Source organism: Equus przewalskii, chromosome 26, assembly GCF_037783145.1.
Source record: "Equus przewalskii isolate Varuska chromosome 26, EquPr2, whole genome shotgun sequence".
In the NCBI taxonomy this organism is placed as follows: domain Eukaryota; kingdom Metazoa; phylum Chordata; class Mammalia; order Perissodactyla; family Equidae; genus Equus; species Equus przewalskii.
Genome location: NC_091856.1, coordinates 37,259,355 through 37,285,696, shown reverse-complemented (window position 1 = coordinate 37,285,696; position 26,342 = coordinate 37,259,355). Strand labels below are relative to the sequence as shown.

Below are 26,342 nucleotides of genomic sequence, written 5' to 3'. Positions count from 1 at the left end.
CACCAGGTGCTTCCAAGAGCTTATTTATAAAGAACGACAACCGAGCGGTCCCCATTCAGCAGACCTGCTCCCCAAGGCTGGCAGGAGCGGCAGACCCTGCTTTCCGGCTCCCTGAGGCCCAGGTTGCATGGAGCCTGGCATCCTGGCCCCCCAAGAGCCCCGCCTCTCCCAGAGACCCTGATGCAGGCCATGGCTGGGCCCCCGGAAGCTGCTCTGCGCCCCACAGGCCCAGGCAGGAGGGTGGCAGGCCTCAGCTCCAGTCACTGTCCCGAGGCCACACCGCTCAGCCCTGCCAGCCCAGCCGGGGCCCCAGGCCTGCTCCTACACCTGGACCCTAGAGGCACAGGTGGCCGAGGCCCTGCCCTCAAAGCCTGGGGAGGTGCCAACTGACTCTCTTGTGAGGATGTCAGGGGCCCCGGATGCGGGGTCGAGGACAGGAAGAGGCTCCTGTTTCTGGGGTCCGAATGAAAGCCAGGGGAGCGGTAGGAACCAGACACAGTGCTATTTGGCAGCCAGGACGGCGCAGTGGAGGGGGTCCCTCTGTCCCTTCTCTAACCAGGTCCTGCCCCTGCCCACCCCACCTTCAGGTCCTGTCCTACTCTAGGCCTTGGCTACTGGGCTGGCTGGGCGCCAGGCCCCACGGCATCCCCATTCTCCTGGGGCATCTTGGATATGCGGAAGAACGTGGTCCTCATGGCCTGGTGGCAGGTGTCCATGAGCTTGGGGACGTCAGTGACAGTGAGGCCTCTGGTGGGGATGGCATCCAGCACCTCTACCTTGACCGTTCCTGTTGGGGGGTCGAGTGGCATCAACAGTCTGGGGGGCTGGAGGCCCACCTGTGCCTGCTGCCCTGGCCCCTATGCACGACCTCCCCTCTCCCTGGGCCCCTCCCCTCTCCCTAGGGCCCCTCCCCTGGGCCCAGGTTGGGCTGGGTTCTTCCCTGGGAACCTGGTCTCAGAGGGTTTGCTTTTAATTGAGAATAATTGACACAATTACTCACACAGCTCCTAAGCCTGTACTTGGTGAGCCTGAACGACTGTGTATGCCCTATAAGCACCACCCAAGGCACAGAACGCCTCCTCCCCCAGAAAATGTCCCTCCAGGCAGCCCTCACCCGCCATTCCACTTCCATCCTCCAGGGAGGTCTAGGCAGCTGCGGGGTCTCGGATGTGGGGGAGACAGCTTGGCTCCTCCCCTGCTGTCCTTCAACCTTGGACCCCACCTTCCCACCTGGGCACCAAGTGCCACGTGCAGGGTCTAGGGGGAAGGGGAGAGGCCCCGAGCTGCATGGCTGGTGGGCCTGGGGGTACCTGGGAGGCTGCTCCCCTGGGACTCAGGCCTGGATGCACTGGCTCAGAAGCCCACCCTCGGCACAGGAAGCGCCAGCCTCAAGTCCCCCAGGCCTCTGGGACCCTCAGTTTCTTCATCTGGGAAATGGGCTCACTAGCACCCACCTCACAGGCCCTGGCTGGGACTGGATTCCTTCCTTCCTCCTTTCCTTCCTCCCATGGTCGCTGAGTGGCAGCAACCTCCCAGAAATGGGAACCATTCTATGGGGGGCCTGGTGTTGCAGTGACCAAGGACCGCCAGTCCCGTGTGTGCGCGCAGGTGGTGGGGGCGCTACCTGAGGTGAAGAGCTTCGTCCTGGAGTTGTAGAAGGAGGAGAAGCTGGAGTACACCACGGGGATGATGGGCACCTGCAGACAGGAGGACGCGGGCAGCCTGAGGACCCAGAGCCCGCCCCAGCCCACCCTCATCCCCAAGGGCAAGCTCGTGGGGGGAGCCCTGCCTGGTCACCCGCCTGCCCCCACCTTGGGGCTGCCCACAGCACCCGGAGAGGTCCCAGGACGGGCACACTGTCCTGCCTCAGGGCCCTTCCCTACGCTGATCCCTGGGCCTGGAACACCGTTCATGCCCTGAGGGGCCCAGAGTTCCTGAAACTCATCCTGCACATCTTCACTCAAGCATCCCCTCCTCCAGGAAGCCTTCCTGGGCTGGCCCATGTCCATCTGATTCATGTCTGTGTCCCCCGCTGGGTCCTCAGGACTGCCCAGGGGAGAGGGCGCTGTCCAGTTCAGCTGGAGGAGGTGACTGAGGTTTTGCCGCCCACCCCTCCCTTCCCAAGCTTTCCTCCATTGGGAGGAGGCCGGGGCAGAGCCAGGGGAGGGGCAGGGCCCGCTGGGATTCCTGGAAGACAGTCCAGTGGTGACTCCAGCGTTGTAAAGGGCACCTGAGGGCAATCATGAACCCCGGGACCAGCAGAGGACTGGGGGCAGGGGCTCAGAGCCCAGGCAGGCTACAGTCTGGCAGGTGCTGGTGGGAGATGGGGAGGAGGGGGCGGGGAGAGGACAGGAAATGATGTCGTCTGCTGGCTGAGGCCGCCACTGCCCCAGCCCCCCAAGAGGCACCTGTATCTCCCCTCTCCTCTCCCATGACCCCTTCCCCATGCGACCGGCAGGGGAAAGTGGCATTAGCCCCAGGCGCTTGGCAGGAGTGCCTTCCACCTCCTGGCCAGAGTGGCCGCAGGCCCAGAGCATGGGAGAGCCTTGTGTGGGCTGGGCAGGCCTGGGATCAGAGCCCAGGCTCCCGCCCCCGGCTCCAGGCTCCTCCACGCAGCTTGCCAGCGCCCATACCCCCATGGCATCAACTGGGAGCCTCTGGAGGGAGGGCTCCCCAGGTCTTGCTCAGGGCCAGGCACCAGGGGGCGCCAGAGGCCACATGTCACAGGTGGAGGACAGGCGCAAAGCAGATCCCTGCCCAGCTGCCACTCAAGCTCCATCTGCAGGATGCAAGTCCAGTCCCCTGACCCCGACGATGGCTTTCCCCTACACCAACTTCCCAGCACAGTACCAGGGGCGGGACAGGGTGCCCTTCACCCACCAGGAGACCCTGCCCCTGGACGGGTGTGCCCCCTGCCTCTCCTGCTATCACCCCCAGACCCCAGGACATCTCTAGGACAACTGCACCCCTGGAGGCCGAGGACCAGATATGTACAATGTCCCTCGGTGGAGCTCACAGTCCACTCTCCCCAGGCCCGTCTCCGCCCCCACCCCACCCCCAGCCGTGGGCACTGCTGGTTCAGCCCACTGCCCACTCCCGCCCAGCCAGGGGTGCCGGGGGACTGAACAGGCCCTGAGCATAGCCTTCCCGAGAGGGCTCAGCCAGCAGCCTGCTGCCTCCGCCTTCTAACCCAGCCCTGGGCTCCCTCGGGGGGGGGGCCTCTCCCCTGGCCACTTGGAAAGGGGGTGCTGGAGCTGCACGTGCTGCGTTGAGCTGAGTTTGCCCGCTGGCCGCTGGGCCTCATCAGGCGCCAGCCTTAACGCTTAGGGCGGGAAGGGGCCCAAAGGACTGCCCTCCGAGCAGGTCAGGGACCAGGGACCCTGCCCCATGGCAGGTGGGCCGTGAGCGCCAGCAGCCCCTGCCTGGCCAGGAGGGTCACCTTCAGCCTCAGGCCGACGTGGACCTGCTTCCCCACCCCCTGCTGCCCCAGGAGGGTGAGGCCTGCGCACCTGGGCCTGGATTGCCAGGTGGAAGGCGCCTTTCTTGAAAGGTAGCAGGTCTCCATTGTCATTCCGCGTGCCCTCAGGGTAGATCCACACTTTGAGCTGCAGGAGAGAGGAGGCAGCTGCCACAGGGATACACCCCACAGCCCTGAGGCCACCCGTGGGGCGCCCCCCTCACCCCCGCCCCAACTTCTCAGCCGAGACCCCGCTAACAGCTGAGGCCTGACTCTCCTGCATGCGGTTTGCGGGCGTGCGGGGGTGACGCCAAAAGCAAGGTGCGCGTCAGGTCTGCTCTGACACCTGCCGTCCCACCCTCCCTGGAGGCCCACGCCCCGGGCACTTACATCCTCCCGGACCAAGTGCTCGCCCACATCAGCCATCACGGTCATGGCGGTACTGGAGCGCTGCCGGTTGATGAAGACGACGCCCCCGAGGTACATGATCAGGCCCAGGGGCCCCAGGAAGAGCAGCTCCCGCTTGGCGATCTGAATGCAGCGCGGGGGCAGGATCTCCATGAGGCCTGTGGGCAGCCACCGGACACCAGACGGAGTGAGAGAGAGAGCGAGCAGGTGGCTCAGAGCCGGGTGGCCACCTCCCCAAAGAGGGAGCCAGCCCTGCACCTTGACCACCAACAGGCCTGGCCAAGTCACGCCTTCCCGCTGGCCACCTGGGCAAGTCACTTGGCCTCCAAGCCTCGGTTTCCCACCCGTAAAGGGAGGGTGCTCTAAGAGAGCTCCCGGCTGTCGGGGAGCCGCAGAGCCCTATGCCCAGCGCCAGGCACATGTGACCTGGTCCCTCATTACCTGTGGCTGGAGGGGGGCACAGGGCCCCCTGGCCTGGCCCAGCCTCTACCTCCCTGAAGCAGCCCCCATGCCCCCTCCCCGGGGACCAGGCCGGTGTCCCGGGCCCAGCCCGTGGCTGGGAAGGGCCAGCCCTCCCACCAGACCCTCTTGGCCCAGCCTACCCATCATGTCCAGGATGCTCTGGTGGTTAGAAATGATGACACAGGGGTGGTCGACTTCCAGCTTCCCGCGGCCCTTTATCTCAAAGCGAAGGCCGTATGCGTACTTGAAGGACCGAACAAACCAACTGATGATGCTAAGAGGGAAGATGGCACCAGTGAGCAGAGGTCCCACTGCCCTGCGGCCCCGGCCTGAAGGCCTGGGGAGGAACCAGAGACAGCAACACAACAGAGAGCCCCGCAGCAGATGGAGCCCACACCCACCCTCTTGTGGGCTGGCTGTGTGACCCTGAGCTTTCTTCCCCTCCAGGAGCCTTCAGATCCTGTCCCTCAAGGAGATGGGGACTGCTGCCCTGCTTCCTGCCACCCCAGCCTGCGGCCGGCGGGAAAATCAGGAACAGAAGGAGCAAAGCCTCCAGGGCCCGGACGCCTGGCAAGGGGGAGGGCGCCTTCCACATCCACATTCCAGGGGCCTGTCCTTATCCCGGGCCCTCCCTCACACCCCTGCTAGCTCAGCCAAGTGGGGGGCCCAGCTGGGTCTGCTGCTCAGTTGTGACGGCAACTGACGGACCCGACACAGAGAGAGAGAGGTCGGTGCGCCCCTGCAGAGGAGGCTGGGCGCCCACCCACACAGCTTGGGGAGGAGACCCGGTCAGAAGTGACCATCCCCTAAGGCAGTGCCACACTGGGAAGAAAGGGTTGGTACCAAAGGGAGACTTTTGCAAGGAGCCAAAGGTTGCTTCCAGAATGATGGGAGAGCCCCGCCGACGAGACCAGCACGGCCAGGCAGCACGGCGACGAGGCTGCTGTCACTCCTCGCCTGATCCCACAGAGCAGTGAGTGTACCCTGGTCCCAGATCGAGACGCGGCCTGCAGAGGCTCATGGCTTGCCCAGGGTCTCACGGAGGGAAGGGAGTGGAGCCAGGATGTGTGAGGGCCCGGGACTCCTGACTTGGAAGCCCACGGCCTCCGAGCCCCTGTTCCTGGCAGGTGGCTGCCCCGGAGCACCCGTGCCCTTGAGGGGCCTCGTCCAAGCAGCACGCGATGGGCACAACGAGCTGTGTCCAGGGGCACTGTGGCTTCGCGCTCTAACTGTCCGTAGGGACTGTAGGCACTGCCTGGGCACGGAGAGCAGAGGGAGGAAGCGTGGCCTCCACCCCCTGCTCTGCGGGGATGCTCTGCCCACATCTGGGACAGAACAGGTGCCAGGAGGGGTCAGCCCACGAGGTGACGGATCTGAGGTGTGCGCTCAGTGCTCCGCAGCTCCCTGCAGGACCCCTGGGTCCTCCCATCCCCAGTGGGTGGGTGCAGATGTGCCGCCCGAGGGCCATCTCAGACTCAGAACTGCCCCCCTTCTCCCAGAGGATTTGTGCACCCGCCCTCCCGACACCCCCAGGCCATTGGATCCCAGAGCCGGCTCTCAAGAGAGCAGACTCAGGGCCAGAGCCTTGACTCAAAGCCAGACTCGGGTTCTTTGAATTGCAGTTAAATACACATAATATAAAGTTTACCATCTTAACCATTTTCAAGCGCACACTTCTGTGCACTGAAGCAGGAAGTGCTTTCGAGTTGTTGCGCAATCACCCCCACCATCCATCCACAGAACGTTTTCCCAGCCCGAAACCCTGTCCCCATTAAAGACTCACCACCCCCCCCACCATCCCACAGCCTGTCCCGATGGATGTGATCCCTCGAGGGCCCTCACATGAGTGGAGGCCTAGAGGATTCGTCTGTTTGTGTCAGAAAATCAGATTCCTATCCAGCCGCACCTCTCACAGAACCTGCGTCCTGGGAAGTATCATTATCCCATGTTGCAGACGGGGAAACTGAGGCTCGGGGAGGCGCAGTGGCTAACTCTGGGCTGCTGTCACGGTTAGACCAGCGATCTGTCCCCAGATCTGGAAGCTGCTCCCTCCTCAGATCTGCCAGCTGGGGCCAGCCCTGGCCACGTGTCCCCTCCCACTCAGGGGCCGGCCAGGCTGGCAGGCCCCGGACCCTCGCTGGGAGAACCGACTGGCTGTTTCACCTCTGGGAATCTCAGTTTTCTCATCAGCAAAAGACAGCTTCCTGGGTCACTGTGAGGACTGCAGCAGACACGGAGAGGCCATAAGCAGGCAATTCACAAAAAGGAAACGTAATTGTCCAATTGACATCAAAAAATTCAATCTCACTAGCCATCAAAGAAATGCAAATTGAAACAAGAAACCGTTTTCATCTTCAGCTTGGCACAAATTAAAAAGAGTGACAACAGGAGGTGTTGGCCCAGAGAATGGAACAGCTCCAAGGACTGCAGGCCAAAATGAGAGCACAGACACAGATGCTTCTGGAAGGCAGGTTGGCAGCACCTGGCAAAAACGACTAAGAGGGGCTGGCCCGGTGGTGCAGCGGTTAAGCGAGCACGTTCCGCTTCAGCGGCCTGGGGTTCGCCGGTTCAGATCCCGGGGGCGGACATAGCACTGCTTGGCACGCCATGCTGTGGTAGGCATCCCACGTATAAAGTAGAGGAAGATGGGCATGGATGTTAGCTCAGGGCCAGTCTTCCTCAGCAAAAAGAGGAGGTTTGGCAGCAGATGTTTGCTCAGGGCTAATCTTCCTCAAAATTAATTACTTAAAAAACACAAACACTTAAGAAACCCAGTCCCTTTGTCTCGCAGTCCTCTTTGAGGAATGTATCCTAAGGCAGTTCCAAGGATGGTGGCAGTACTCACGTGTTGTCTGAATTACAAAAATCTGAGAACGCCTAAATACCCTCCAGTTAGTAGAAGAGAAGTATATTCGGGTTCATTTCACACCCTGCTGCAGCAGAGGAAAATGACAACCAAGATCTGTGTCACTGACTGCGAGGGACACTCCTGTGACTTCTAGCAGTGACCACCTATGGCTCGTGTTTCTGTATCTGGCTGCAGAGCAAAAAGCCTCAGCTGCATCTGGAAAGGGACAGTGATTCTCTCTGGTGGTGGCATTTTCTGGCTCTGGTTTTTCTTTCTTTCTTTTTTTAAATTCTGGTGAAATATATGCAACATAAAATTTATCATTCTATCATTTTCAAGTGTTCAGTGGCATTAGGTACATTCACATTTTGCTGTGCAGCCATCCCCAGCATCTGTCCCCAGGACTTTCCTCTGTTTTCTTTCTGTATCTAATGTAAGGGTTGATTGCATCCTGTTGTTGTTTTTAAACTACGAAAGATACTGTGTACACACCTCAGCCAGTAGGCAGAGCTGAGCAGGGGTCCTCTCCACACTTCTTCTCTGGCCTCTCCTGCCCCAGAGTCCAGGTGGCCTGGCAGAGACAGTGCTACCAGGACCAAAGGCTCTGGGAGGGACAGAGAGGCAGCCCCGGCTGCCCCAGGAGCTGCAGGGATCAGAGGCCCCCATGGCAGCACACTCTCTGCATTTTTGCAAATAATTGCACTCATACAAACTAAGAAATACAGCAGCCGGTGTGATTACAATGAGCTGTGAGAGAGAGGTGCACCCCGGGAGTGGAAAAAGGCAACAGCTATGTCCTCAAGGGGACGGATCATTCTCTGCAGGTGGCGTACACGCGGGTACCCACTTTTCCTTCTCCTAATGTCCCGTGTTTTCAAGGTTTTCTGTAAAAGTGGTGAGAAAATATTGTGAAAGATGACACAAGTGGACCCATTTAAAATAGAGCCAGCGCTGCCATTTCAGAGGGACTGCTTTCATGTCTCGTTTTCTTTATCTTCCAAATTGGACCAAACTGCCAACATTCCAAGAAGTCAACAGAACAAGAATAATATCTTGTCTATAAGAATGGATGGCCCTGGACTTTGCTGATGACCAGATTGATAATCAATCAATAAACTACAAGTCTAGACTTTTTGCCTGATGATCAAACCTCAGGCCATTCTAAGAAGTACAAAGCCAGCCTCACTCATGAGCACCAATGAACTCTTCTTTAACACAACTCACCTCCGCCTCCCTTTTTCCCATAAATGCCCTGGGCCCCTCTCCTGTAATCAGGACACTGTTTGGGTTTCTACCTGAACCTGTGCTCTCCAAATTCTAATTCTTTGACCCCAAATAAACGCTTTGCCTCTTGAACTGGTTTCTGTTTTTGTAGGGTGACATACGGTGTCAGAAGTGGGATCTGAAATGCTCTCGCCTTTGCACACTGGCGTCCTCTGGAAACGGACTCGGTACCAACACGAGCCCGCTTGTGTGCTCCCCACTTCCATGGACGGCTGACTCCTCTGCTCATGTGACCTCTCGGGCTCAGACCTCCCTCCTTTTGGTTGAGGTCAGTGCCTTTTTTGGTCGAATCAACCGCCCATGACACCACTGTCTCAGTGCCAGCACAACGGCCATTGCTGCAGGAGGGGCCTTCCTCAGCAGTTTTCCTTGGTTAGTGAGTCCTAACCAAAGTAAGAGATTTTCCTAATGTCATTTTTATTTGCACGCTTTTCTTAACCTGAGAGTTTTCCAAGAAGCTCCTCCCCTGGGAACTCCAGCTGGTTTTATATTTAAGGACCGTGGTCCTTCCTCTTGTAAACTTTTGTTTACAAAAGCGGACCGATAATACTAAAGATGATTTCAAATTACAGCAGCCACTTTGGGGCTCCTTTGAGCTTCCAAAACTTGTCTTGTTGCACGCTAGATTTGAGAACCATGGACCAAGTTAAATGCAATCTTCAATCTCTAAAGAGTCGAGTGCACCACCTTCCAGAACACCTGCTTAAAAGCCATGGTCTGGGAAGCTGTAAATATTTACAAGTAACAGCAAAATCTTACTAAGCTTGTCTGGTGTCCTGAGAGCTTGGCTTGGGAACCACTGGTTTGGGTACTGCAAAATACGGTCAGACAGAAACGTGGCTGCACCCCACTTGCAGTCAGAGATGGCTGGACAGAAACACGGGCTGAACTCCATAGGCAGGTGTGGCCCCATCAAACTGCAGCCAGCCTCAGGGGAATCACACTGGCCATCAGAAGGCACATTTCAACGAGATGAGATCATTTAAGAAGTTCACCTTAAAGTAAAGCCTTCAAAATCCCAAAATAGCATGACTGAAAGTTTTGTTGTAAAAAACTAACGAAAAATTAAGATATAAGAGATACTTAAAAGTCTGTTAATGGCTTTACAGACACCCCCATATCTACATTTGAAGGAGAGCCCCCACATGGGCTCCTCCCAGAGTTAATGAGACTCTGAGAGATTTCCGGAGAAATTGCTATGTGATTCCCTTAAACAGTCAAAGGTAAACTAAAATTAAAAATTATTTAAATTGCTTCATACTGCCAGGCATATTTACTATTTGTCCCGGCTAAAACCTGACAAGATATCTGAAAGAATTTAGTAACTTATGATTAGAAATTTGGCCAAATGGGAAGCCGATATTCAGAGCCTGACGGGGATTGTTTTTTATAGGTCTTTTCCCCTAAGGTAAAGTAAAACTATTGCCCAGAGGGAAAGAAGCAAATTAGGGACGATGCGGTTGAACAGGCAGATGAACTATGACGTCATTTAAGTTACAACTTAATCTGTAACTGACTGACTTTCTGAGGAATTGAGAGCGACTATCCTTATCTTCCAAATCTTTGCAAAACTGGAACTGCAGCTTTCACCAATCCCCAAAACCTCCCCTATCTATCTCAAAAAGCCTGTAACCTCTCCGGGAACTATTATCCAGACCTTCACCAATTCCTAAGACTGAAGGAAAAAAGAGAAAAACAGCTATAGAAGTTCCCTTATCCAAAATCTAGCATCTGAAGTGTCTTCTCCACAAATATCAGTAGAAAAAAGCTTTAGACATCTAAGCAGGTAAGCTTAATTTATTCAATCTGTCAGAAACAAAATCTGGATCCGACCAGTCTTTCATGACGAGTGAACTCTGTATTACTGTACCTGATGCATCACAGTAATTTTTTTTAAAGATTTTATTTTTTTCCTTTTTCTCCCCAAAGCCCCCCGGTACATAGTTGTATATTCTTCGTTGTGGGTCCTTCTAGTTGTGGCATGTGGGATGCTGCCTCAGCGTGGTTTGATGAGCAGTGCTATGTCCGCACCCAGGATTCGAACCAACGAAACACTGGGCCACCTGCAGCGGAGTGCACGAACTTAACCACTCGGCCACGGGGCCAGCCCCCATCACAGTAATTTTAAAACAATAGCTATGGGGTCTCTAGGTGTGTGTCTCTACATATGAATATTATATATATGTGATATTTTGCTACCTCTGGATGGTATAATTTCTAAAAGAACTCTATTAATTGGCTTAAAGAAAGTACTTAAATAATTTCTAAATATAATAAAAATTAGGGGCCGGCCTTGTGGGTGAGTGGTTAAGTGCACACACTCCACTTCGGTGGCCCGGGGTTTGCTGGGTGTGGACCTATGCACTGGTCATCAGGCCGTGCTGAGGCGCGTCCCACACAGAAGGACCAGAAGGAGCTAGGACACACAACTACGTGCTGGGGCTTTGGGAGGAAAAAACTGATGGCTAACTTTGCCTAATATCTCATGAAGCTTTTGGAGGCAATCTAAGCAGCCTTACTGAGAACAAGTAAAGTAAATAGAGCCAAGAAAGATAAAAGTTTTGGGGTGAACTTTTTAATAATACTTTTGTGTTATGGTATATATACTTAAAGGTAACTTCAAAACCTTTTGATAACTTGAAACCTTAGAATTTTGTTAAATTAAATGATGGAAATTTATTGAGTATCTAGGTCATTTCCACATAAGATAAAATATTAGACATTAATTACTAAACATAGATTTACCTACCTTTGGCTTCTTTTTTTTTAGGAAGATTAGCCCTGAGCTAACATCTGCTGCTGATCCTCCTCTTTTTTTTTGCTGAGGAAGACTGGCCCTGAGCTAACATCCGTGACCATCTTCCTCCACTTTATATGTGGGACATCTACCACTGCATGGCTTGCCAAGTGGTGCCATGTCTGCCCCCGGGATCCGAACAGGTGAACGCCAGGCTGCTGAAGCGGAACGTGCTCACTTAATCGCTGTGCCACCAGGCCGGCCCCTACCTTTGGCTTCTTATTACAAACAAACTAGAATAATACTGGATTTATTAATAAACATGTTTTGTGCCGTGCTGAGAAATTTCCTATGAGAAAGCACGTTTCTAGACAGTACTTATAAGTCTGCCAATCCACAGGATGCTAAGGTAGAAGAATAAGGGACCCATCTCGTATACAAGGAAAGTAAGACGTGTGTCTTCATCAAAGGAGGGATAAGAAGTGGAGATATTTTTGTTTGTTTGTTTTGTTAAAAAAGTAAATTGTCCTGGGGCCAGCCCCATAGCTGAATGATTTAAGTTTGTGGGCTCTGCTTCGGCGGCCTAGGGTTTCGCTGGTTTGGATCCTGGGCGCGGACATGGCACTGCTCATTAGGCAACACTGGGGCAGCGCCCCACAGAGCAGAACCAGAAGGACCCACAACTAGAATATACAGCTGTGTACCGGCGGCTTTGGGGAGAAGAAGGAAAAAAAAGAAAGTAAATTGTCCTAAAATACTAGGAAGGAGGGAAGGCATCAGACAAATTCCGAAAGTTAAAGAGAAAGTTACAGAAGGTCTGTGGAAGAGGAAAGAGGAAAACTGAAGAAAGAGGCCTGTGCCTGGTCAAGTTGGCCAAGACTGAAATGAACTTAATTAAGTAAATGGGCTTTAATATCGAAAGGAAGCTAGTGCAAAAATTAGAATTTGGTTTTCTCTTTTTTTTTTTGGAGGAAGATTAGCCCTGAGCTAACATCTGCGGCCAATCCTCGTCTTTTTGCTGAGGAAGACTGGCCCTGAGCTAACATCCGTGACCATCTTCCTCTACTTTATAATGTGAGATGCCTACCACAGCATGGCCTGCCAAGCGGTGCCATGTCCGCACCCGGGATCCGAACCAGCGAACCCCGGGCTGACGAAGTGAAACGTGCAAACTTAACCGCTGCGCCACCGGGCCAGCCCCGGTTTTCCCTCTCTTAAAAGGATAATTTTTTGGGCTTTTAGTCTGCTCTTGATAAGGAGATTATGAAAGATTTCCTTCTTTACTTGAGTAAGTCTACCTAAAAGGCAGAAATCTTATGTTTTGTAAAAATAATTTTCTAGGTTCAAAAAGCTGAGGTCTCTATTAAAAGAGCTAGGGTTTTTTTCTTAACTGTTTGACTTTCCATGATTGCCTCTCTTTCCCATCTTCTGCTGCCACTTTGGATAAATGGAAGTGAAGCCTTGTTTCACGCGACCTATGACCCTATCTGGCTAAGCGTTTTAAAACATTTTGATATTTTTGACAAACTTCCCCAAGATTCAAATCCTAAATAAAATCTTTCTTTTGACCTGAAAGTAACTTTGAGAATTTCCAGTGGGACCCAGGGACTTCTCAAAGAATTCTCTCTTCCCATAAAGAGGGAAATACTAAACGAATTAGGCATTTCGTATGTTAAGTTGCATGGGCAGCATAGTCAAATAAATGATGGTAAACCTTCTTAGGTTATACTGCATGGGTAAATATTAATATAAGTGTTCTAAAAATTATATGAAATTCCTAAAAATCTCATATATCCTGGTATAATTCTACTCATTATCTTAAAATATGTGTTACAGAAATAACCAAATTTCCTTGTCAATTGCATTATTATCAGATATTTAACCATGCCACTTTACGTCTTTTGTCATCTATAGATAGTTTTTGTTTTACTCTGATGCTTTTGCAAAAATGTTTCATCTTCTGAGAGATTCATGGAAAGGACTCTGACACCTACTCCACAATAGTTTTCTGATGAAATTTCAGATCACAAAACTGACCGGGATTTTAAGAAAATCTTTCCTCTTAAGCTATCATCAATTTGTTAAGATATACCTTTGTGAACAAAAACGAATCATTTCCTTTTTCTCCCTACCTGATCCCTCCAGAATTCAGAAACTCTCAGTGAGTATTCTTATTTTCACTTATATAAAGAATCAGACCATGTTTTTAACATAAACAAATTAGTATTACTGTGATCATCTTTGGCAAACAATGAGGGTCATTGTGGAGAGAAACATTACGTTGCACCTTTGTAGACGCTGGATTCTAGTCCTGTGCACTGTCTTTGAGGTTTTGTTATACACCTGTGGACTGGGCTCCCCTGGCCTCGGGTATTGCCTTTAGTCATGCTGACTGCTTGCGACGTCCTCTTTGGAAAACATGAACTGAGCTCACGTGGGACGGTTACCGGCAGATCAGCGTCTGTTGGTGCACACCCTTCTGCTGGTCCCTTCTTGTCTTATCTGAGTACCACCAGCCACTGTGAGTCTCTAATATTCAGGCCCCTCATCAACAGGTTGAAGCACCCCTGTCAGATTCCACTCTAAAGGGTGCTGTTGGTCACAGTCAAGAGCCTGGTGACCGGTATTCTGGAAGCATCATCCGGGAAAGACAGCCCTCGAGCCCCACTGCAAAGGACCTGACCAGGCGCTCCTGACCACTGACACAGCTGCAGGACTAGCAGGCACTGACGCTCGGAGATACATCTCCCAGCTCAAGTAGGCCGCACCTGCCATCCTGTCCTGTGCAAACGCCGGAGGCCTCCACTTCCAACTGCCTGGGAAGAGAAGCAGCCGACGTCCGAGGCAGGCAGCGCTCCCAAGATGACAGGCCCAGGCCTGAACACCTTTCTCTCGCTGTTGCTTCTTACCTTATTTCTTCCTCTTTCTTGGAAAGACAATACTCTCATCCATGTCTCCCAATCTATTACAAAAGGGGGAACTCGTCCTGACTTTTGGGTCTGTCATCAGAAGCCCCCTTCCATGCAGGAACATAGAGAAGACCTTATACATTTAACCACCATCTCTCCACCATTTCTTCCCTCATTCCTCATGCTAAGTGTCCAGAAGATCTTGCCTAGTCACCCACACCGCCAGAGCTTTAAGAGGGAACATGGGCCACTGTTGTAAATACCTCTTGTTGAACTCAGGGGAACACCTCCGGCAAGGCAGAGACGGAACTAGACGGCATCTGAGCACAAGCCGAACCATCAGCTGCAGGGATCTCTTCAGCTGGCTGCCCTCAGGCATCGCCTCCTGGTGCAGGTCTATCTCCACTTGGGACTTAGCGCTTTGTCTGTACAGGAATTCTCATTGTTGTAAACCTTTGTCCCCACTGCACAGCTCGATGTCCTAACCACACCTCTTACATAACGAGCGCTTGGCACTTTGAAATGACTCCTAAGGCTGGTGAGACTTCACGGAACGGCAGAAGATACTGGCCCTTGAAAGAACTGGACGCAGAGCCTTTCTCTGCCCTGGTGCCCTTGTTGCTCAAATGGGGCCTGAAGGCTCCTGAGGAAGGCACATTCCCTCCGACACGGGACACGACATACAGGAATGGGCCTTCCTGGCCACAAGGGACCAGCGGGGCTTTGATGGCTGAACAGCAATGCCTTCCAATAGTCGGTCAGCAATGCTCTCCAGAGTTTGATGAGTGATGCTTTCAGAGAAAGACCTTGATCAACAGGAGAAAATGCAGAAGATGACCTGAGTGGATCCATATCAAAACAGAGCGGGAGGAGCCATCTCAGAGCAAGTGCCTTATGTCTTGTTTTCTTTATCTTCCAAACTGTACCAAACCACCAACATTCTAAGAAGTCAGTAAGGACGAGAGTACTGTCTGCAAGGACAGACGGAAGTGGACTCTGCTGACGACCACACTGCTACCCAATCAACGAAGGACAGGGCTGGCCTTCTGCCTGATGATCGATCCTCAGGCCAATCTAAGAAGTGCAAACCCAGCCTCGCCTCATCCAGCACCAATGAATTCTTCTTTAATACAACCCACCTCCTCCCCCTCCTCTCTCCCCATAAAAACCCTGAGCCCTTCTTCTGCAATCGGGACCCTATTTGGGTTCCCACTTGAATCTGTGCTCCCTGAGTTGCAACTCTTTGATCCCAAATAAACGCTTTGCCTCTTAACCTGGTTTCTGTTTTATGGGTCACATGCCACGTAACACTTCAGTCAACGACGGACTGCGTCTACAGTGGAGGCCCCGTAACATTAGGACCATGGAGCCGAGGTGTGCAGCAGACTGTCCCATCCGGGTCTGAGTGAGCAGACCCTATGATGTTCGCACGCCCACGGAATTGCCTAACCACACACTTCTCAGAACGTCTCCTCGTCACTAACAGACACATGACTACTATCATTCTGACAGTGTTTTCTCAAAGAGGAAGGAAGTAAACCCAGCTTTGCAGGGGTTCCTGCAGCCAGCAGACATATCCGGGCACCCAGCGTGCACCACCAGGCACCCGGTGCCCGGGCAGAGAAAGCCGGTCGGTCCTTGCCCCGGCAGAGCAGAGCGCGCTTCTAACAGCAGAGGCAGGAGGGAATCCCCCGCCCCTGCCCCCACCCCTGACATCTGCTGAATGCTTACCATGCATCAAGGGATGCACATGAACCACTGCCTTCTGTTCCGACAACAACCACGCTGGTCCACGCACGAATTATACCCACCCTACAGATGAGGAAGTGAGGCTCAGCAGAGTTAAGTGACTTGCCCAAGGTCACACAGCAGGGAAGCCAGGATGGGCTGGAGCCCACCTCTCACCTGGCTTTTGAAAAACGTGTGAAAAATGCCAGGCAGAGGGCATGGTGGAGGCCGAGAGAGGGCTCGGGGGGTATAGGGGTTCAGAACCGCAAGACGCCAGGAGCTCATTCTGAGGCCTCCTCCCCTCCCCCGGGGACTCCAGAAGCCCCAGCCGAGCCCCAGCAGGGCTGGAAGCCGCTCTGTCCTCCTCCCCCAGCTGGAAGCTCAAAGCAGCCCTCATGCCTGGCTGCCCGCTACCCAGCCCAGGCCTGGGCCTGAGTGCCAGCCCTCCCGCGCCCCAACCCCACACCTGACCGAAGTGCCCTCGCCCCAGTCACAGGGGGCAAGGGCTGCCCCTCCTTTCCCCCATAGCAGCCAGGGCCCCAAAGCTGGGGGCAGGTGTCACCAGCGCTGATCCTGGGACAAGGTCACACAGCTCTGGCCACTATCTTACATCCTGCAGCCCCCACTGCATGACCCCACCACCTGGGGGAAGCCAGGAGGGGTGGAGCCAAGGTCACCTGAAGCCCCAGTGGCCCACGGCCGGGTTGGGTGCCCCGCCTGGCGCTCTGGAAGCACTGCTGCCAGCTGCCAGGTGGGTGACTGGTGCCAGCTTTCCATGGCAAGGCAGGCGGCCTGGGAGCAGACCCCTTCCGCGTGCCTCCTCCAGCAGAGCAGGTGTACCGGCCCTTCCTGGGCCGTTCTCAGGAGCCCTCCACTTAACTCCAGGTGGGGACCCCCGGCCTAGAAGTGAGCACCATAAACGTCACAGATGCTCCTGGCAGCTGGCTGAGGACGTCTGGGCTCCTCCCTTGCTCTGGGTCACACTGCCTGGATTGAATCCCAGCTCTCTTCTCATGCTGCGACCTTGGGCAACACACTTGACCTCCCTGAGCTTCCGTTTCTGCCTGTGAAATGGAAAGGCTGTAGAGGGACTAAGTGTGACGAGGCTGGGACGCCCCATGAAACCTGCGGGACCCCAGTGCCCTCCATAAACAGCAGACGTGATGACGATGACACAAGCAGCAGAGAAGAATCCAGAGTAAATGAAACCAAGAGGCCCCTAGACCCGCCCACCCCTCCTCCAGCCACACCTGCTCCAGGCAGCAGGGAGGCAGCTCAAAGCGCAGCCTGGGCCACCTGCTGACCTTTGCCCTTAGCACCTGGACTCCCGCTAGGTGGCTCCTAGGAGACTGGGACAGCTGTTTCGGCCGAGGCGTGCCAGTCCTCAGACAGATCCCACAGGATTCGTCCCGGGAGCGAGGGGCTTGGTAGGGCTCCCTTAGGGCAGTCCTGCCAGGAAGGCAGCACAAGAGCCATCGATCTGCTCAGGCCCAGCGAGGCCACCTGTCAGGGCACGGGCGTTGTCCAACAAGTTTCCAACAAGTGTCATATGAGTGGGAGCACAGGAGGGGGCGGGGCGGGGGCGAGGGGAGGGAGGGCCTCCAGCCTGTAAAGGTGGCCAGAGGGGTTAGGAAGGGACTGCAGGAGTTGGGTGAACATGAGGACACTAATGAGCTTTACTCCCGGGCTCGCTGGAGCTCTGGTTTCCGGGCCTCCGGGTGTGCAAAACACACCCAGGGGAGCGCGTCTGCCCCTCACCATTCCACCCCAAGCAAAGCAAGGAAGACTTTCTTTCAAGACCAGGGCCCCAGGCCAGCCCCTCTGGGCTGTGGGGCGCCCCAGCGGCAGTGTGTCTGCATCCACGCATCCCCCAGGGCCACGAGTGGAGGCAGCTCTGGCTAAGAGGCTGGGCCGTTCCAGATTCAAACCCTGAGCAGCATCAAATCCCCCGTCTCTGTGGCCGAAACAATGCCCAGTCTTCCCTCCTCGATGTTTCACATGGGCACGGGCTACACAGATGGGGTGCCTCTCTGCCCCGCCTCCCCTGCGGCTAAGAGCTTGGCCATCTGGGTCCCGGCCTTTAGGACGGATGCGGAAGCACGCAGTCCAACCCTCAGAGGCCCTGCCACAACGGTGGCACGCTGGACCCTGAGAATGATGGGGCCACAGGACAAGGAGCAAAAAGCTTTCTGTGGCCCTGGGCCCCCCAGCTCTGGTCTCCTTTGGTGCATGAAAAAGTTAACTCTGTTGGTTAAGCCGCTATTATTACGGTTTCCTAACCCTGCAGCCAAACCGAATTCTAATACACATGGCTTCCCTGGGCTTCACCTTCCTCTATCAAACGGGGTAATAAGGGCATCTGCCTCCTGGGATGAGGAAACGTGGCCTGCCACCCTACCCTAGCCCTGCGCACAGGGCACTGACAGCCTGGGAGGGTCCTTGGTATCAGGCCCCCAGCCTGGGTAGAACAGAGTCGGCCTCAGCTCTTCTGTTCCCATCACCGTTTCCTACATACTCAGAAGCCGGGTCTAGACGGCAAAAGCCTCTTTGGGTGCTAGCCCAGAGCCCCAAGGGGAGGGGCCACTGCTCAGGGGGAAGATGGGAAAGCAGGGGAGGGGGAGAGCAGGGCTGCTCCTCCCAGGGCTCAAGGCTTGCCCAAGGCCTGCTCTGCCGCCTGAGGTGACCACGGTGCTGCTCCAGCCCCCGGTGCCGGTGGGCACAGAGGAAAAAGGAAAAGCATGCGCTCTGCACTCGCTCTCAGTAGGTCTGCATCCGAGCTGTGCCAGGTCCCAGCTCTAGGACCCTCCTCCCGCCCTTGGAAGCCTTAGTTTCAAGCTGCTTCTCTGAACCTCAGCCTCTTCATCTGCAAAACAGGACACATAATAATTCCTGTTCCCAAGGTTGAGGCATCTGCAGCGCACAGTAGGTGCGCAGGAGACGGAAGTGGAGACAACAGCATCATAGGCAAAGGATGGCAAGCAGAGTCCTTCCGGAAGTCAGGGTGGGACTGGAGAGGGGAGCAGGTGGGCAGCCAGGGTGCTCAGTCATCCCAGGACACACTGGTCCAACTTGGCATATCCTGGCCCAGGGTGGGCCTCAAACAAGGGGCCAGGGAGCCTGTCCGCTCAACCTCCTCCCACACGGTCACCCCGGTCCCGCTGGGTCCTGTCCCTGCACCTCGGGACTGGAGTGATGCAGTGCCTCTGCATTCTCTGCATTTCTGAGCGTCCCCCACGGCCACGCCCTTCAGGGAACTCACATGTTCACAGTGCGCCCCACCTCGACTCTGCCGTCCCTAACCCCATTCTTAGCCATGGCTGGGAGGCATCGCTGTGACCCACCCCTGTGGGATCTGGCAGTGCAGGGGAAGGAAGCTGTGGGCCCCTGGACCCCCAGGCCCACCTTCTCCCTGGGGAGAACAGAGCTCCTGCTGTTACATCCAGAGCAGTCCCTTCTCGGAGCCTGAGTCTGGGGGCTGCCCCGGGGAGGGGAGGGGAGCAGGCAGCTGCCCTCTGAGCACCCTCAGGGCCTCCAGGGTTCAGAAGACAGCTTTGTTGGCCAGAATCTGGGGTGAGGCTGGCAGCTGAGTCCGGCTCTGGGCTGAGAAGAGCAAGCCCAGGCCGGCAGAGGCCAGAGGACCAAGGCCGGCAGGAGCCAGTGTGACCAGCCTGCCAGGTCCAGCCACCTGTCCGAAAGGCAGAAGGGCAGCTGGGACCTTCTGAGTTGACCCCTGGGAAACAGCTTTGAAGTCCAGGAGGCAACACTTGAAGAACAAGTTGGGCCTTTTAAAAGACAAGGAAGCAACTTGTAAGGAGGCCACCTGGGGAGGGGCAGGGTGGCCTCCTTTCACGCCCGCTGAAACTCGCCTGCAGCTCAAGACAGCCAGGCCCAGGGCTGCCTACTGCCGTAGAACTAGACATGCCACCCTCCTGCTTGGCTCTGGGAGGACAGAAGCCCCTCCAAGGAGCCTCCTGGCCTGCTGCTCCCTGAACCCACCACCACCTCCCCCTGCTTGGCTGAGGAAGGCTCCTGCCTGCAGGGAGTCCCTGGGCCTTCATCTCAGGCCAGGCCTTCCGAGATGTACTTAGACTCAGGCATCCCTATCCTTGGGCAGCCGGGACCCAGCCCTGAAGACTCCCTATTTCTGGAAACAGGCCCTCTCCTCCCCAGGGGGCACTCCATTAACAAGACTGCCAGAAGGACACCACCTAGCTGCCCCTGGGTCTTTGCTCCCCGGGGAGCTGGCCTGGGCCATTGGGGGGATGGGGGGGCACCATAGACCTATCCAGTGCCTACCAGGCCCTCCAATCTGAGTCCTCACTCACACCGACTCCTGGTGCCACAGGAAGCCACGAACCCCAAAGGCAGGGCCTGGAGGACCCATGAAGTGTGGGCCAGTCCGAGCAGCATCAGCCAGCTGGGCCGGGCAAGGACAGAGATGGTGGAAAACCAGGAACCCTCACCCGCTGCCCTGAACCACATGCATGGTGGGGCCTCAGGGACTACAACATCCCCACACCAGGCCACAGCCAAGAGGCCATTGCAAAACCCACAGAGAGAAATGTTAGCAACAGCCCCCAGGAGGTCCAAAACTAGGAGAAAGGGTAAGAAGGAGCCCCCTCTCAGGCAGCCACGCCCCCCAGCCTCTGACTCGGAGAGGTCCCCAACCCTCTGGTCAGGCCAGCCTGACCCCCCCTTTACCACCCCCGCCCGGCCTAAGAACGCAGAGCTCTGCCACGCCGGGAGGCACCCCGAGGAACATTCCAGCCACCACCCACTTCTTTCCCCCATCGGGCAACCCACCAACCTTCCGGAGCACGGAGTCTCCCCACCCTCCCGAGAAGACGGCGGAAAGGGAAGGGGGAACCTGCCCGCGCGCCTGAACACAGGTGCATCCATCACCTGGCGCGTGGGCGGGAGGGGGGCTGGAGAGCAGAGAGGGACGCCCCACGCCCCAGCGCGCCCGGCCCGGGGGGGGCGGTGCTCCGGCAGGGCCGGCCCTGGGGCAAGCCCCACCCTCCCGGCCTCGGTTTCCCCAGAGTGAAGCAGGACTGAGCCTCTCCCAGCTCGGCCGAGTCCCCTTCCTCTCGGAAAGCCGCTAGGCCATCCGCCACCCGGCACGCCCTCCGCTGGGCGCAGGGACGCGGCGGCGCCAGAGGCCGAGACCAGCTTAAATCCCTGAGGGTCTGTCCCTGGGCCGGGGCCTCCTGGCAAGGGCGCAGGGACATTGTGACGCCGGCTCCCGGGGACCTCTGCCCAACCCAGCCGCGCACTCAGTTCCGCTCCCCCCTCGCGCGCCCGCCCGAGCCGGGAGAGGCAGGAAAGAGGGAGAGGAGAAACAAAAGTTAGGGAAGCGGAAGCGGGCGGCGGCCGGGCGCTCCCCACCCCGCGCGCACCCCCGAACCCGGGCGCTGCCCGAACCCCAGCCAGGCGCTTCTCCGCCCCCCCCCCCACAACGGCCCGGCGCCTGGCGCCCCCGCCCCCCGCCAGGCCCCTTCCCTCCGCGCGCCCCCCCACCCCGACCCGGGCGCTCCCCGCGACCCCTGCCAGGCGCTTTCCCCGCGGGCGCTCTCCCCAAGCCTGGGCGCCCCCCCGACCCCCGCCAGGCGCTCCCCCACCCTGCCCCGCTGCCTTGCCTCATGTTCTCCACCGTCCGGCCACCGTGGCGCAGCAGGCAGACGACCGAGGCCACCGCGGAGACCACGAAGCAGAGCACGCAGTACAGCGTGATCTTCGTGTAGAACTTGGCCGCGCGGTTGAGCTGCACGAGCAGCAGCAGCAGCAGCAGCGCCGCGGTCAGCCACGGCCAGAGCTCCATGGCCCGGACGCGCCCCGACGGCGCGGGCCTGGGGCTCCCCGCCGAACTCCGACTGGCGGCAGCTCCCCCTCCTCCCCGCCCGGCCCCGCCCGCGCCCCTTATTGCGAGGGCGGAGGGGCGGGGCGGGGCGGCCGGGGTGGAGCGAGGAGCTCGCGCCAAGGAAGAGGCTAGGTGCGGCGCGCCCCGCCCCGCGTCTGGCCCACCGCGGCCGCCGGTCTCCCCGCGCCGGCGCCGCCCCGCCCCGCCCCGTGTCACCCGCCCCGCCCCGCGACACTCCTCCCCCCGCCGCCAGGTCCCTTAGCCTCTGGCGCCGCGCCCCTCTCCAGCCCGTGCATCCTCACTGGCAGGTCGCCTGGGCTCTGGCACCGCCCCCCTAATCTGGGCCTCCTCGCCCCGGCCCATGTCCCCCACCTCCGGCCGTCCCCCCGCCGTGGCCGCCACCCTTCAGCCCAGACCACAGCTCCGACGGCAGCCCGAGGACGCGGCCGCCCGTGCCAGCCCAGTCACCACAGAAAGGGGCCATGGAACCGCGCCCGAGCGACCTGGACCGGCAGCCTGTCCCTTCGGGTCCCCTCGGGCAATTGCGGGGAGATCCAACTGGCCCTCGAGCCACCTTGCCCTGCGGGGCCTAGTGGGTGCACTGGACTCCTGGGGTGGGGACGGAAGGAATGGGGCGTGTTTCTGGGCGTGGCTGGGGGGTGCCAGGAGCAGCATGTCCCTGGTCTTGGAGTGGGGCCAGCGGCAGATATCAGGCGACTGTGTTCACATCAGCTCAGCGCGTGGGCCAGCAGCCTATCAGGGCAGGGGTGTGCTTGGCCTGGTGGGGAGGAGGTCTGGTGTTCCAGATCATCCCCTGGGGGGGCAGCTCTCAGGTCTCAAAGCAGAGCCAGGGTGTAAAACCAAGTTTTCTCTCTGAGCAAGTCCTCCACCTGGTGGGCAGGGGTCCTGTGCTTGCTGCAATTTACAAATGCCCACCTATGTCTGGAGCTCCTAAGGGCGTTAAGAGTGACGTTACTGGCCTCTCCGTTTTTACAGATGCAGAGGTGACCTGTTACTGAAATACTTCACTGACGCCACCCAAAACTGCTCTGTTTTTGCTGATAAATACAAAAACTTCGTTCCCGAGACGAATGGGGCCCTCTGGCCCTGAGGGAGGTGAGGTTTCTCTGCATGGCTTAGTAGCCCAATCACAGGTGTTGTCAGGTTTTCCGGAAAGTGGAGCATCATTCATTGCATTACACCAGCGGGCGTTTTACAATGAAAGCTATCAGAGCATTCCCCAGTCCAGTCTTTTCCAAGTCCGTCTGGCCATCTTCTTGCATCAGTTTAAATAGACCAGCTCTTTCTACTCCTTGAACAGGATGTTGCCACCCCTCTGCAGGGGTCTCCCCAGAGTCCCCAGGAGACTGGGCGCTTGTGCTGCTGTGGGTGGAGACAGCAAGGTTCCGGGAGAGAACGTTGGTGGGGGCAGGTGGATGCCCTACAGCCAGTGCTGCTGGAGGGAGCCAGGCAGAGAGGCGGGTGCAGGCGGGTCACCGGGCTGGCGGGCTTCTCAGAGCCGGGTCGGCGATGTTTTCAGCCCGAGGTCCTGAGAGGGTCCTTATGGGATGAGTGGAGACCAGTCCTCACAACCTGAGTGCTGGGCAGAAAGGGCTGCTTTGCCTTTGGGCTCTGGTCCTTTCGCTCCCGGCTGCCCTCCCTTTCCAAGGAGCCTCACCCATCACTCACATCCTTTCGCCTGCCTCACATTCTTCCTCGCTCTTCCTCCCACGTTGTCACACCTTTGCAGGCTGTGTGTCCGCTGTCCTCTCCCCCAGCCTGGAACGGCCACTCAACTGGGACTGGCCTGTTCCATTCACTGTGTGACCAGCTCTGGGAACAACGACTGGCACCTCTCAAGAGCAAATGCCTCCCCATTTTGCAGATGGGGAAGTGGGGCTCCCAGAGGTGAGAGTCACCAGTCAGCAAGGGACAGGGGAGGAGGCTGACCTCGGTCACTGGATCCCCCACCTGCTGCCGTGGGAAGGTTGCCTGGTGCTGGGCGGGCTGCCCTGCCCTCCTGCTCCCAGGGACCGTGGTTCAGGACGACACTGTTGCGTCCTCAGGCAGATGGGGAGGCTGTGACCTCATTCCACCTCTTTCCCAGTTCCGGCCTCCTCTTGGGGAAGCGTTGGAAGAAAATGTGTGCTTTTCCTCCTCCAAGAGGGAGGAGGGGGGCGGCTGGGGGCTGGCGAGCAGCTCGTGGACAGGCGTCAGTCTCCACGGGTGTGAAAACAAATATTTACTATTTTATGGTAATATCCTGTTTGGAAAGCTAGTGAAGACTCTCTGTTTCTGGAACGTGAAAGCTCAGAAAGTCTTCTGGGTTGGAGATACTGAGAGAAGAGATTTTTCTCTAAAATCAGTGATTCTCAACTAAGTAGGGACTGGGACGGGTCCTACGCGGCTCCTCCCAAGGGCCCGGGGGAAGAAGGGAGGTGCTGGTTTGCTGGGCGGGGAGGTGCCGGCGTCCTGGCTGACCTCTCAGGGCCCCGAGTCCCCACAGCTACCCAGGGAAGGTGCCGGGTGGGGTTGATGCTGAGTCAGTCCCATCCCTGCTGGACAATAGCTGAGGGCCCTCCTGCGCATTTGCCGGGACCCAGCCAGACAGCATGTGACACCAGGTGACACAACCAAGGCTGAGCTGGCACCACCTCCTGAGGCCCGCAGGAGCCCACAGCCAAGGGGAGGGAAATGTCACTGGGCGCTGGGAGCTGGTGGCACAGGGCACACTGGCTCTGGCGGCAGAGCAGGCAGAGGCTGACCAGCCCACCTGCCTGTCCACCCGTGGCCTCCCACGGCCGGGGTCGGAGTGGGGCTCTGTGGTCTTCATGTTTCTGGGGCTAGATTGGGTGTCTGGAGGGAAGGGCCAAGACTCCCCGTTTCTGGAAGCTGAGACAAAGCAGAACTGTGTGACTCCTCCCTGGCACGTGGCATTAGGGGCAGAGACGGGCAACCAGCCTTTGAGGTCCAGTGATCTGGCTTCAAACTCCAAGTTGCCCAAGGCACCTGAGCCTCGGTTTCCTCATCTGTCAAATGGGATGCTTATCTCACCAAGTGTGGCTGAGATGAAAGAATGCCAGCCCCAGGCCTGCTCCTGACTTTGTCTCTCGCATCAGGAGAAGGAGGATTCCTCTCCCTTCGAACCGGCCCTGGAGAGACAAATACCAGGATGAAAGCCTGGGAGGGGAGAATGTCTCAGCAATGCTGAAGGATCATGGCTGGTGTGGACGGGGAGCAGCTGATTGCAAAGCTGGTCAGGGAGCGCGGGGGAGGAGCCCCCCATGAGGCCTCTGCCCGCTCTGGGGCATCTCCAGGAGGCTGATGTGGAGGCTGCACAGGAGGAAGGGAAGCAGCGAGGAGAGTCAGGCCCTGCACGGAGGGGCGGCGCCTGCGTGCGGGCTAGGCTGCCCTGGGGCCCTCAGGCAGAGCTGGCCCAGCCTACATGTTTTCTGACCTCGTGGTGGGTGTGCCACAAGGCACAGAGGCCATCCCGCCACCTGTAAATAAAGCAGCCTGTGAATCTTTCATGGGCTTGTGCTTAAAAATAGATGAGGTGTGGTGTCTGGGCCCGATTCCCAGGTCTCCGCAGTGGGCGATGCCAGGACCACAAACTCCCCAGGGAGACAGGGAAGGAAGGCAAAGGACTGCTGGCTGGCCAGGGCTCTGGGGGCTGCTGGCCAGGGCATGTGGAGCTGGTGACATGTGGCCCAGGCTCAGGGCCCAATAGGAAATCACCATCTGGATGTACTGCCCGGAGCTCCTGGGTCACAAGGCTTGGGGGAGGGTCTGGGAGGGGCAGAATGAGGCCCTGCGTGATCCTTCTCTTCCCCAGAGGGAGTCTGGCCTGGGACACAGAAGGACAGAGCGAATGACAGAGGGTCAGGGCGGTGCTGTCGGACAGAGCAGGGAGAGAAAGCCCCAGGAGGAGCTGGAGCTGGAGGCCCCTGGGGGTGGGGCCCGTTCTCTATGGGCCCCTCACCTTCCCAGAGGAGCTGGGCCCCTGAGCCAGCAGTCCCCATGGACGGCCTCTCGTGCCCATGGCTCATGCGTCTAAGCTCCAGCCGCAGAGCCTGGCCCCCTAACAGGCCTGCCAGCCTTCCTATATCATCAGCTGGTACCCCGGGTCTCCGATGGGTCCCCGGAGATGGCCTCACCCAGCCACTGGACAGACAGGAACACAGGGCCCAAAAGAGCGAGGGGACACCCCCAGTCCCTGGCCCACATTACGAGCGAGAGCCAGAGTTTGGCGCAGGTGCTGGAGCCCAGGGTCAGACGTGGGCAGGCCAGGCCTGTCAGTGCTCTTCCTCAGGCCACCTCTCCTCTGGCCCAGCTGGCATCCAGTCTCAGTCAGCTGCCCCAGGGCTCCCCAGGCCAGCCAGCGGGACGGGACGGGGCTGGAGGCCAGCAGACTGCCCCCGGCCTGCCTCTCACTGCTGGGGATGGAAGAGGCACCAAGCCCTAAAGCGGGGGGCCAGGGCTGGGGTGTCGTCTCCATGCGAAGGCCAACGACCTGCCTCTGACGGTGAGGGGGACAGGCTGGGGGGCGGGAGCTGGGGAAGGATGGAGGGGGCAGGTGGGGAGGGCTCTGCCCTTCCCCTGAATATGGTGCTGTCCCCACCTGACCGTGGGCCCTGAGTCCAGCCCTGTCC

General features: G+C 57.5%; 1 protein-coding gene and 1 long non-coding RNA gene across 3 annotated transcripts; one reads left to right on the top strand and one right to left on the bottom strand.

Moving 5' to 3' along the window:
• Positions 1–7: 7 nt before the first annotated feature.
• On the bottom strand, positions 8–21,883 carry AGPAT2 (1-acylglycerol-3-phosphate O-acyltransferase 2). 2 transcript variants are annotated; one of them, XM_070596095.1, is made up of 6 exons: positions 21,470–21,883; positions 4,468–4,601; positions 3,848–4,023; positions 3,510–3,605; positions 1,625–1,697; positions 8–787 (listed from the first exon to the last, which is right to left on the bottom strand). In XM_070596095.1, exons 1-6 carry the CDS (start codon positions 21,649–21,651, stop codon positions 612–614), a joined length of 837 nt encoding a protein of 278 aa, XP_070452196.1. In that variant the 5' UTR covers positions 21,652–21,883; the 3' UTR covers positions 8–611. The 2 variants fall into 2 exon arrangements, with proteins under 2 accessions (XP_070452196.1, XP_070452198.1); XM_070596097.1 differs by lacking the exon at positions 21,470–21,883 and adding an exon at positions 14,369–15,370.
• On the top strand, positions 4,600–8,531 carry LOC139079681 (uncharacterized). The gene is made up of 2 exons (XR_011533502.1): positions 4,600–5,300; positions 6,133–8,531. It is a non-coding gene; the product is annotated as an uncharacterized lncRNA (long non-coding RNA).
• Positions 21,884–26,342: the final 4,459 nt, after the last annotated feature.

Excerpts from the sequence above, each read along its gene's own strand:
- AGPAT2 (XM_070596095.1), bottom strand. The coding sequence starts at position 21,651 with ATGGAGCTCTGGCCGTGGCTGACCGCGGCGCTGCTGCTGCTGCTGCTG. Across the intron at positions 4,024-4,467 it reads GAGCATCCTGGACATGATGG|GCCTCATGGAGATCCTGCCC; the intron begins GTAGGCTGGGCC and ends GGCTGCCCACAG. Across the intron at positions 788-1,624 it reads GACGAAGCTCTTCACCTCAG|GAACGGTCAAGGTAGAGGTG; the intron begins GTAGCGCCCCCA and ends ACCCCCCAACAG.